General features: G+C 34.7%; 1 protein-coding gene across 1 annotated transcript; it reads right to left on the reverse strand.

Annotated features, from left to right (window-relative positions):
• Window positions 1–4881: 4881 nt before the first annotated feature.
• LOC111878888 (uncharacterized) lies at window positions 4882–6268 on the reverse strand. The gene has a single exon (XM_023875368.2). It carries the CDS (start codon window positions 6159–6161, stop codon window positions 5001–5003), a length of 1161 nt encoding a protein of 386 aa, XP_023731136.1. The 5' UTR covers window positions 6162–6268; the 3' UTR covers window positions 4882–5000.
• Between the last annotated feature and the right edge of the window lie 7049 nt (window positions 6269–13317).

The following is a 13317-nucleotide window of genomic DNA, read 5'->3' on the forward strand; positions in this document are numbered from 1 at the left end:
TTAAAGGACCATACAACTTGCATGACTTAAAGGACAAGAACAAGCTGCCAACTTTCCAAGTCTAAAGGGTCCGAAGAGCATTCCTAGGAGCTCAAAAGATGTTGGAGGCATCTCAACTCAAAGATCATAAACAAATGGACCAAAAAGCAGATAACATGACCAATAACAAGATCTAGCAAACCAAAGAGCAAGTTATGGACTTTACACTAACAAAAGTCCATAAATACAGTGACTTTGTTGGATCCAAACTTGTAACAACTTTTCTTGCAACCAAATAAACTTTATTGATCTTCAAGCTTCACCAAATCACCACAAAAGCACCAAAAGTGGTTCAAGGAAAGAGGATAAGCTAACAATACTCAAATGAGGCTTGGTTTCACTCAATGAACATTTTAGGGTCTATGGAGGCTGAGGAATGACCAATCATTAGAGATAATGCACTTTAAATAGTCATAAACCCTAAAAACACGATCAACCCACTAGGCTGGAAGCGCGTCACACTTATAAACGTGCGTTTGCGATTAATTCCATATTTTCATATTTTTCAGCTAATACGATAAATAGCTTCATGCTTCGCCCCCATCCTTCTACTTCCTTATGGATTATAAAACCCTCAATTAAAGAATGGAAAAACATAATTGGAGCTCGGATGTTAAAAGTTGGTTCTTATTGAAGTTAATATCATGGTTTAGTGGATGTCTTTGAATAGGCTTCCTTTAAAAAATAACTTGGTTATTCCCGATGTGTGATTAGTTTTTGGAAAATATAAACCTCTTATTTTTGGTTGTCGTTTGGTTGTTACTTTGTTTGATAAAATAGAGAAAAGGTGGGATATGGTTATCTCGGGTCTTAATTCCTTTAAAGATTGGTCATCTTGGTTTCTTATAGTTAGGTTGCACTCTTCCTGTAAGACGTACTTGGAAGCACTATTCTTCACAATGTCGTGGTTCATTTGGTTGGTTAGAAATTCCAACTTTTTTATTCTATTTGGATTAAGAAGAGGGATTTGTAGGATAAAGTTCTTACTCAAATCTTTTTTGTGGGTGTCTAATAGAAGTAGGAGGAGAAAAGTTAGCTAGGTTGGGTGATTATTCAATCATATTTTAGTTGTTTGATGTGTTCTTTCTTTTATGTTTTTGAACCTTTTTGTGATGTTGGGTTTTGTTCTAACTAGTTCTTTGTTAACGTGTTCTAATATAATTTTTTGTTCGGAAAAAAACATCAGACCTAGTAGTCATAAGGAAAAGGGCATCTGACATCGATTATTAGATAACATTCATTGTTGGGGTATCAAGAATGTGATGAGTATCACCGTAGATAATGCAATTCCATTGACAATGCAATAGATTTTTTGATCAAAAAATTACCACGCTTGTATGATGGGGCAAACTCTTCCACATAAAGTGTATAACTTAAATTTTCAACCTTATTGTGAAAGATGGATTGAGTGATAACGATTATCATGTACAATGTTTGCCAAAGGCGATACGATATATTAGACTATCCATACAATGGATCACAATGTTTAGAAAGTGTATAAAAGAACTTGATGTGGAATCGATGGAATTTGTGTCCAATAATTGTCCAGTACAATGGAACTTGACTTATGAATTGTTGAAAACTATCTTGGATTTGGAACGTGACATTCGAGTAAAGTCGATAACTTCATACGACAAAGATTTTAGACTTACAAGTTTATATGTTTATGTTCTAAGACATTTTGGCAATTCAAAATTCGAACGTGACATTCGAGTATGCATTTAGTACTATCAAGTGCATATTAGATTCTTTCTAACGAAACATGTCCACACCAATGGTAGATGCTATGGTTTGTACAGAATATTGGGTTAGAAATGCAAGAAAACCGATTATGTACAATATTGAAGATATTATAAAAGATGATGTATCCTTAGGTAACAACTTCCAACATATTTCTTGTTTTTTGGCAAGAAATCATTGATATATACTAACTTCCAACTTCGTTTTGTTTCCGGTTTATACTAGTTTTTGAAAAGGCGATACAAAATACACAATACAAAGGGACAATGAAAAGAAGAAAAAAAAGGGTATATAGAGATTCAAGAGTAGATAGTTGTAGAGATTTTACAGTCTATGTTTGTTTTTGTGTCGAGGGATATGCTTATTTTTTGTAAGTACATTTCTAAAAAATACTGCTAGTTAAAATATTTAATGTTCTTTTATATATATATATATATATATATATATATATATATATATATATATATATATATATATATATATATATATATATATATATATATGGGAAAAGTGAATATACCCTTAAGGGTATATAAGCTTAGGTACCCAAACTTACCATCTTACGTCGTTTTGTATCATATATACACATTGTAATTATCCAATGTTCTTCTAATTCAACTTCTAACTTAATTTAATTCCAAGATTTTTATAAATTTTACATTTATCTTCCTCTTAATTAATTTTCATTTTTAACTATAATATATATATATATATATATATATATATATATATATATATATATATATATATATATATATATATATATATATAGGTGTTCAGCATAAAGATGTGATCTAAAAGGAAGATAATAGTGAAATTTCGAAAATCTTGAAAGTAATTTAAGTTAAGGGTTGAAGTTTAAGAACATTATAATGAATATATCAAACAAAACGACGTATTAAATAAAATAATAATATTTTTTTAAGATGTCCAAATCATTAAGCTAATTGTACAACTAATCACTAATAAAATAATATTAAAATTTAAACAAACTCCTATAAATCCTCTCTTCCAAGGTTTTGACCAAATCTTTTTTCATCCAAATAAACACTCTAACACCCTATAATTTGGTCATTTCATGAATTTTTTTTATTTTTAATATGACATGTTTACTAAAACAAACTAATGATTGAATTGAAAATAATCAATCTCTATCGAAAAGAAATTAATTGTCGAAACAAACTATTTGTTGCCCGCCGCTTTACACGGGTAAACGGCTATATATATATATATATATATATATATATATATATATATATATATATATATATATATATATATATATATATATATATATATATATATATATATATATATATATATATATATATATATATATATATATATATATATATATATATATATATATATATATATACTTCTTATATGGTTGTTTTGTGTAGTCCTTAGTGTTCGATAAATATTGACGGGTGACCCTTCAAACATGTCAATATTGCACCCATGTGCATTTGGATTGTAGACGTATGAACAAAACATGGTCATAAGTTTGTTCATCGTTTGACAATACTCCAAACATGCCATATGTTAAAATTAACATAAAGCTAACAATTCCAAAACATGAGCATTAGTTTTTTTTTTCAAACTTTTTCATCAGCTTCATATGGGTGTTTGGTATTGAGAAACGAAATTATTTATTGACTTGTTAGTTTTTTAAAAAATTAAGTTTAAAAAATATTTGATAACCATATAAACTATATTTGGTGTATTAACTGAAAAGCTAGTTGATAACTGAAAAACTAGTTGTTAAATAAAAAATTAGCTGATAGTTAAAAATTTAGTTGATAAAAAATGACGTTTGATAAAACTAGCTAAAAAGTTGACGGAAATATATAAAATTACATAAAAGGGCATTTAAGAGTATTTGTTTCTATAATTAATTAAGGGTATGTTTGAATTTTTTTTTTAAAAAAAACTCCTAAAAAACTAATTTAAAGTAGTTTTTCAAAAAACTAGTTTATAAACTACTTTTTGGTTTGTCAGAGACAACAACATAAAAAAGTTCAAAAACAAATTAGCTTACAAATAAAACCATAATTACTTTTCAAAAATGTTTTTTGTAACACTTAAATAAATTGTTTTATAGGAGTCAAAAGTTATGACCTATAAAAAACATCTTATAGTTTATATACCCAAAAAAAAAAACATTTTTACCCTTGCTAAATATACTAGGCTAACATCAACACTTTTTAGCTTATTGCTTCCTAACTTTACTAACATACCGTCTTTTAAAACCATGTAAACTAATCAAAACATCGTCTTTTAAAACCATGTAAATTAATCAAAACATTTTTTAATTTATAATTTTTTTGTAACCGTATAAACAAATAAACACTTTTATCAAGAAGTGTTTATTAAGTTAAATAAGTATATCCCAAACGCACCCTTAATAAATAATCAACAACTCAAGGCAACTCGGAAATAAAAAAAAAAAAGGTAATATACTTTCAAAATCGGTTATTTTCGGTTTTAGAACCTTAAAAACAAAGAGGTCTGTTTAAAATCGGTTCTTTTCGTTTTGATCAGCTTGTTACTTTTAGTTTGATCTTATTTGTTTTGATTTGTTGTCAATTTTAAGTTGGTATAATTTTTTTAATTTATTGATGTTTTGCTGTTATTTGAAATGTTAATTGGTTTACCCACAGATTTTTAAAATTCTTTTAATGTATTTCAGATTATATTGGTATGGAATTTGGGAAAGAAAAGTAAGCATATATATTAGTTTTAAGAACTCTTTGTTTAAAGAAACTTTCATAGAAATCCCCAACAATGCATAGTATAAAGCATTTTGTCATAACTTTAGTAAGACAAGAATCTTATGGAACTAAAGAATTTCTTTATGTTAATTACAACTATCCATGCATCATGGTACAAGTAATTACACCATTCAATCTGGTAATTCCACCCAGATGCAGATGCAATCATAACAGAAAAAGAGTTGTCGCTATCACCAAGTATAAAAGTTAAAATCAAATCAACATGATGATAGATGATGTAGTAAATTATACAAAGCAAAAACAAAAAAAAATTTGTCTTGAAATCTGTAGGATCGAAAGATTTCTGGAGGGGATCAACAAGAGAAAATAAGCATTCAAATATATAGATTCATTGCTTACCATGGAAAAATTCGAAATCAAACAGATGTTTTAGCTAAACAATTTATACAATCACCAACTTGAAAACCCTTTCCGTTTTCGATTAAATTACCTGGATGAAACTGGGTTCAAAGCTCTTGCAAATCCATTCATCGCTCCGTAACTTTTAGAGCTAAACCCTAAACATCCCAATAGGCCTTGCTTGTAGGGTAAATAGGTTTTCTTCCTCAGCTCCTCTGCTTGTGCTCGATTCGTTGTGTAATGCAGTTCGTGTGCCGAACGAGCAATCCTCCGTTTACTGTTTATCCCCACCCCATTCACGGCCTTTCTGACGGTGGGTTTTGCCGCCTCCGCCGTGGGAGGTCCGTCACCGGCAGTGGTGGTGGTTGGAGTTGTCGCTTTATTCTTCATAGCCGATGTGTCGGCTGATTTCTTGTCCTTGTTAGAAGAAGGGGAAAAGGACAATGAGGTTCTCCAGAACTTATGATTCCCGTTGCTGCTAGTACTATTTCGTCCTTCACTCTTGCTTCTATACAGAAATTCCTTCAAAAACACCCACCGTTTTGAGCTCCGGCCGACGGACGACGACCTTGAGGAAGCACCGGACGGCGGAGTTTCGCTATCGAGAACCTCTTCGTCGGCTTTTGCTTTATCTTCTGCTTCTAATTTCTGTTTGATTTCATTGATTTCCGTTGATTCTCTTCCGTCTTCAAATTCCTCCAGCCATTGAAATGCATTGTTAGTCCTCAACGGCGACATAGATCTAGCTCTTCTCCTTAACGACTTAGATCTGTCTCGAAACTTCAAATCTCTACCTCTCCCAAGCTTATCCTCGCTGTCACTTCCATCTCCATCTCCGATCTCGTTCTCGTCAACATCAAGCAATGGAGCTAGTACCTGAGGACGTTGAAGGTGAGACGACAGCTTCATCGGACGGATCTGGCCGTTTAAGAAAAGCTCATCGGCGGAGCTCATGGATCCGGTTGGAGCTACAACATGAGACTCAAACTCAAAAGATCCTCCAGCTCCTTCAATAGGAGTAGAAGAACCCGAGTTTGACGAACCCATATTCGAAGAAGAAGACAGCATAAAGTGTATAGGACTTGCGGGAGCGCTGTAGAAAAATCCACCACCGTAAGAAGAGGGAGCTCCACGGCCAGGACTGGACGGGGCACTAACAAAAGGAGTGGAGCAAGCGCTGTCGAAGTCGTCGGTGAATGTGATGAGATCAGCTGCATTGTTAGCAGCAGGGGTTTCGCGTTCCTCCATTGACGTGCGTGAGAGAGAAAGAGAAAAGAGAAAGAGAAAGAGAACGAGAGATAGAGGTGATGGGAAAGCCTTGAGCAGAGGGAGTTGTTATTATGCATTTATTTTCCCAAAAGTGAACCACACCACTATTCATTTATTTTACTTTGTTTATTGTTCGTTCGAGGTAAATGTCAATGAACTATGAACCCCAGAATATATTCCCTACCATAGCTTTATCTTTTTATATTTACCTCAACTTATGGTAACAAAAAAATAACTTGATAAATTTTATGAAATTTAATAGCAAGACATCTAGAATTTGAAGACTTTAAAATATGGGATTTTAACAAAACTAACCCTTCTAAATGTTATTAAATAGTTCATTTGTATCCTTCTAAAATATTACTTCTATATCTCTGTATAAACTTTACAATTATATATATATATATATATATATATATATATATATATATATATATATATATATATATATATATATATATATATATATATATATATATATCCTTCTAAAACTATAAAATTCACATATATATTCAAATTTATATTTTAATTAGAATTAACCTAATTAAATATTAAAAACTTAGCAAAATACCAATTTATACATAATGTTACCAAAATATCCTTTCCAAATAAAAATTTAAATTAAACCCTTTGATAAGGATAGATTCGATTAAATCAAGATGTGATAAAATCAGGACATGCTTTTTTTTCTGATCGAAGTATTCTCAGTCGACTACTTAGATATGATCATCTTCTTCCACACTATCCAGATAAAGAACTCTAAGTTGTGTAAGGTTTTTTATAAGCATGGCTAGATTGGGTTTCTCAAGTTTTAAAAGTGGTGTCCAATAGAGAAAAGCGAATACAAATCAAGTACTTGCATGTTAATAAGTTGTGATATTTCTCCTGGAATCTGAACTGAAAACCGGAATTTGACAAGTTTAAATTCGTCAAACTTGTCATGCTGCCATATACGATTTGGAATCTATGTGAAGTTGAAGTTATTTTCTTCCAGATTCAACATCTAAAGATTCTTTAAACGGAAGAAAGCATTGGAATCGTGAATACCATCAGATATTGTTGTATTGCTTAAATCCATACCGATAACCTGACCTGATGTTACAAGTAACTCCAACCCAAGTGCAACAATCTGACACAGTCTGGTTCCATGACACAACTTTTGTTGATAATGAAGAATTGAGTTGTAATTTGTTTCTCAACTTGATCAACTTTGAATGTTGATCGATTTGACAACGACCATAAACTAATACGGAATTAACCTCAAGCATGATTAGGTATAAGTCGATCATCAAAATTTGTAAGTAGAGCTCAGTTCTCACTGGAGGAAATTATAATTCTAAACAGCTAATCGATGCATATGGAGTATACTTATGAAAATCAAAATCCTATGACTGCAAAAACTGAATAGATTATATTTTTTGTATTTGTTTTATGATATAAAAATAAAAAGTAACTGGATGCTCAGTGGTTAAGTATGGATCAATTTCAACATTTAAAAATCCTAAACTTGTATTGTGAGTAATTGAGTATTATCAAATCTTTATAATCTGCAATTTCACTCACATACACACCTATATGGGATCAGATACTTATACTACTTGGGAGGTAACAAAGGAGTAGGAGGCTTCATGAACATGACTTGAACTTAGTTGTAACATCTTAAAATTTAATACTAAGTTCTTAAATTTATAAAGTAAATAAATGAAAGATTATTTATATAATTAAATCATTATGGTTTAATCATATCATTAATGATATGTTGTTTTTATAAAGTTAAAGGTAGAAAATTATAACATTTCAAAAGTTAAAGGGACAGAAGTGTCAAGTCTGCAAAGTGAGTTGACGAAAGGGTTGAATTAACTAATGGGACGGTCTACAAAAGTTATAAAATGGATAAGAAGGACTTATTATGTAAACCCTTAAGTTAAAATAGAAAATATTAGGATTTGGGTAGTTCTGGTCAAAAGGTGCAAACTTAAGGGACTAAATATATAAAATCAAGATTATAGGGTGCAACCCTTCCCCCACTTCAGCCATTTAACGATGGAGAGAGCTTAGGACCAAGGAGATGGCAATTCTAAAAAGGATTTCTTACTAGAGTGGAGATATATCAAGAGATTGAAGTTACAACAAAGGATTGAGACCATTTAAGGTAGAATCTCTTCTCCACTATCTCTCAAATTCGAATTCATGACTTGGGGAAACCCCAATCTCAATTTTAGCTTCTTATAAGGATTAAGGTTTGGTTTTCTAACCTTCATTCTGTTGTTTTGATAATCCCAACCTCAATCCAATCATCCCATTGATGGATCTGAGGATTTGGGTGAAAACCTTTATGAGCCCTAATGAAACGTTCCAAAAATAAGACCTAAAATTTTCATTTTTCAACTAATAAAGCGTTATCCCAAAACATCAACATAATTCTCAAAAAATATCAAATGTATCAAAACATCACAAAATATCAGAGTTATCATGAAAATGCAGAACTATATCGTGTGTGCACTGCAATCACCCCGAGTTCCTCTCTTTTGCACCAAAAGTACCTGAAACATAAACTGAAAACTATAAGCATGAAGCTTAGTGAGTTTCCCATAAATACCACATACCACACATATCAAACATATAATGGCCCCCGCTCGATGAGTGTAATGGGCCCCGCCCTAACTCGTGTAACGAGCCCCACCCACTGAGTATAACGGGCCTTGCCCTAACTCACATAACGGACCCCGCCCACTGAGTGTAACGGGCTCCGCCCTAACTCTCACAACGGCCCCTGCCCATCATACAAACATACAAGTAAAACAAGTAATGGCATACAGATTACCCATTAGGCCTTGCCCACTAAGCATACATACACATACACATCTAACACCCTAGCATAACAAATCATGGGTCAGCATCGGTGCCTTCGACCCGCTAAGCACAGTGAGGAAAACTCACCTTGAACTGCTGAATCACACCGATAAATCTCTAGTTGTTGGCCCGCTAAAATCCTTGTACTATCAATCACAAGATAACATCCAATTGATAATTGGATCCTGACTCACACTAAGAGTCCAAACTAGGGTAAAGACCTTTTTATCCTTTCCATAACTTAGCTCAATCCAATTGTCTTAAAAAATAATTTCCAAAATAATCATCTGAAACCCAAATATGGCCCAATTTCCCAAATTGGGCCTAAATCTCGTCGTGGGCCTTCAACCAAAACAATCCAACAATAGAGTTCTGATGGCCCAACAAGGCCCAAGACTACTAAGGTCCAACATGGGCCCATTTATGATAAGCCCACAATTCTAAAGCCCACTGCTTAGTACGCACGGCGTACTCAGCTCATACGCTTAGTGTACTCGCTTTAGGGCTTGTACGTGCAGCGTACCTGCTTGTACGCCCAACATACACCCCCCAACTTAGCCAACTTCCATTATTCAGCTCTTAATCGATTAAGACTTCAACCCAAACTCAGATCTAACTTCCTTAAGGTGATTTATCACGTAAAGTTGGCAACTTTACGTGCATGCATGGCTTAATGGGGCTCTTAGGTCTCAAAAGAGATTAACAAGTGACTTAACACATGCATGAGTCCATGAATACCATTAAGTTTGCATTTTTATGCTTAAGCAACCCTTAAAACGTCCACATCTACAAGGTTTAGCTTATACAATAGCCTAAGCTCATCAAGGCCAACCAAAATGACCATAAACAAGCTAAAGAGTAGATCAAAGAAAAGAGTAGACAAGGTATCGACTTTATACATAAATGTCACCAAAAGATGGAGCAAAATCTAGATCTCTAAGCTCTCCTCCAAGGAATGAGTCATCAAGCTTCTTCTTCTACCACTTCAAGATGCACAAAACACACCAAAGCTCAAAACCAAGGCTCAAGAGCACCACACAAGGAAAAGGGATGAATTGGGGTTTTTAAAGGTATGGAGGTTTATTAAACAATGCCAAATGAGGCTGTCATATGGTTTATATAGGGTACAAGCCCTAAAATTAGGGTTTCATATCTACTCACGTACGCCTAGCCTAAGTGGATGAGCTCCGTGCTCATAACAGGCTACTACACCAAGCGTACACTATGGTACCCCCCACATACTAACCAAAAGGGCCAAAATGCAATGCTTTTTAATATGAAGGGTTAAACAAGAAACTTACAAACTTTCAAGTATTAAACCTAAAAATTCAAATTGGGGATTTCATGTTTGTATTTTATATTGGAATGGATTAAATGACCTAGATGATGTTTGATGAAAATGAATCCAATTAGAATGCTCAAACACATCGATGATGGTAGAAATATGTATAAGTTAGGGTTGAAATGGTTTCGGGGACAATATGATTAAACCAATGTATTCCTTTGTAGTTGAGAGATTGATGGGTAAAGGAAGTTCATAATTATGAATGGATACTCTTGGAATGATTTGAAATCAAAACATAAGGTGTTGCTTGATTCCTAGATTGATATATGGAATAATTGGTCATAAGGGTATTTTGGGAAATCTAGGGATAACTATATGTTGATTGAAATATAAGAAGTGAATGACATTCATGAACATGAATTGACACTCCAGAGATGATATTCAAACATAAATATGAAGGATTTCTTGATCTATAAGCAATTTTAGTGATTGTTTAGCTATAAGGGCATTTTGGGAAACATGGAATGGAATTGAGGATTCCATTGTTATTTTATGTATTTAAAATGAGATTAATGTGGTTTGATGTACTTGAGAACTTTCATATGAGTGTTCAGTGAGTTAGGAACAAACTATGTGAAATTTTGAATGTACAATTAGAAATTGGACTAGTCAAACTTTCAATTGAACTTAAGGACCATCATATCCTTAATGGTTTCAATGAGCACTTAATAGATTAAGTGGGGTGTGTTTGGATGATAAAAACACCTCCTAATCATGTGTGAGGACATAAATAAATGGTACAGAGTGATTTGGAAAATGGTCTTCAATAACTATGAAAAGTAGGGTGTTATTTTGAGAAAAATCGAGTTTTGGGTGTGTCCATACACAAAAACACGGCCCCATGGAAATTCACGATTTGATTTCCATGGCCTGTGTAAGTCCTTGTTAGAGGTTTTCTTGTTCTCCTCATAAATTTTGCATACGGTCTTGGATTTACGCATGGTTTTTGCCTACGTTCATAGTTTTTTCATAAGGAATAATTTGAAACATTAAAATTTAGTAGTGGAACCCTTAAGGGGTATTTTGGACATTTTAATGGATTATTTCCATATATGTTATAAGTAGTGGTTGAAGAGGACTGCTTTAGGGAAAGGAAGTAGAAGAGCACTAGCTAACCTACACGTGATTAAGGTGAGTACGTGTTGGCATTTTCTCATTGTGGGGTACATGGAAAAATTATTTTATGATAATGAAATGCAATGCTTTGATATACGAAATGTTTTGATATTGAAAGTGTTTAATGTTTTGGAAAGAATGTTTGAAAGAATGTCGTGAAGGCAAGAATGTTTTTGACTGCAAAGAATGTTTTAGAAGAAAATATGTTTTGATAACGTGTTGAAATCTTTTGAGGTATAAATGCTTTACTTTTGAAATGAGTATTTTGATATTGACATATGAAATATTCAAATCATAGAAAGTAATAACAAGAAATGGAAAGCAATGAAAATAATTTTTCTATCACATAGGCTACAAACTCACTGCAGCCTTGCTGTAAACTCTGTCTCGCTCTGGCAGCTGAACAAAATGCTGACCTAGAACGGGTACCCTCGCCATAAATCGTAAGAACTCCCCCACTAGGGTCTCGTTTGGTCACTAGTTGTCGCTCGCAGTCGATAACCGCTCCAAACCTGCTCAACCAGTTCATGCCCACGATGACACAAACATCTCCCATCGTAATCGGGACCAAATCAATCAGAAACTCAACGCCAAAAATCTCGAGTACACATCCTCGAACCACATCAGTGGCATACACCGCTCGCTCGTCAGCTATGGAAACTCATAGAGGTCAACTCAACGCCTCCCGCTGGGTACTGATGTGCTGAATAAACGCTAAAGACACAAATGACCGACTCGCACCCGAGTCAAATAACACCAAAGTAGGTACAGAACTCATAAGAAAAGTACCTACGCATATAGCAATATAAGCACAATATCTCATAACTCAGCATAAATAAAAGAAAGAATACATACCAGCCACGACATCGGGCGTTGCGCGGACCTCCTCTGTTGTCAAGCGGAAGGCTCTCCCACGAGCCTTCGGTGCCTCGGCCTTCACCGGCCGAACCTTAGTAGCTCGGGCAGCAGGTGCAGATCTGTGTGCCGATCCCTGTCGTAGCTATGGGTACTCGGCCTTCCGATGGTCGGTCTGGTTGTAATGGAAGCAAACCATGAATCCATGGGCACAATCCCTCGCATAGTGCCCCACCTTCCCACACTTGTAACACACCCCAGCTCTGCATACTCCCTCATGGATCTTGCCGCACTTCCCATAAGTGCGGCCCTTCGGACCCCCAGATCTCGAATCAGCGGGCTTTGCCCGCTTGGCTGCCGGCTACGCCTGTTCCGGTCGCCTGTCCCTCCTCTGAGACTCGGCCTCCTCCCTAACCTGAGTCTCCAGCTCAATCTCTCTCTTTCGGGCATTTTCTTAGAGCTCGACAAATTTCTGGTATGACGAGTTCGCCAAGAACTCACGGATATCCCTCCTCAATATGCTCAAGTATCGACTCATACGTGCCTGCTCAGTCGACACGTGCTCAGGGCAAAACAACATCCTCTCATGAAACATCCTTGTAATCACCGTAACAGACTCATTTCCCTGCTTGAGAGACAAGAACTCTTGTGCTAGATGTTCCCTCTCCACGGGAGGAACATACTCATCTTGAAACATCATGGTGAACCTCTCCCAGGTCACCACAGTAAGATCTGCCGTAGTAAAGTCTGCCGTCACAAACTTCCACCAGTCCTTCGCCCCCAAGCAAAGCTGGTTCAGTGAAAATCGAACTCTCAAATGCTCCGGACACAAGCAAGTATAGAAACATCCCTCAGAATCAGAAATCCATCTCATCGCAGTGATTGGATCCTACGTCCTGTCAAACTCTGGTGGCTTCTGTTGGATTAGTGTCTAAGGTTGTAACTATATTTGGTAAGTACTTGACC

The sequence above is a fragment of the Lactuca sativa genome, chromosome 9, assembly GCF_002870075.4.
Source record: "Lactuca sativa cultivar Salinas chromosome 9, Lsat_Salinas_v11, whole genome shotgun sequence".
Taxonomy (NCBI): Eukaryota; Viridiplantae; Streptophyta; class Magnoliopsida; order Asterales; family Asteraceae; genus Lactuca; species Lactuca sativa.

What these genes read in the sequence shown, in the direction of transcription:
- LOC111878888 (XM_023875368.2), bottom strand. Translation starts at nt 6,161, where the DNA reads ATGGAGGAACGCGAAACCCCTGCTGCTAACAATGCAGCTGATCTCATC.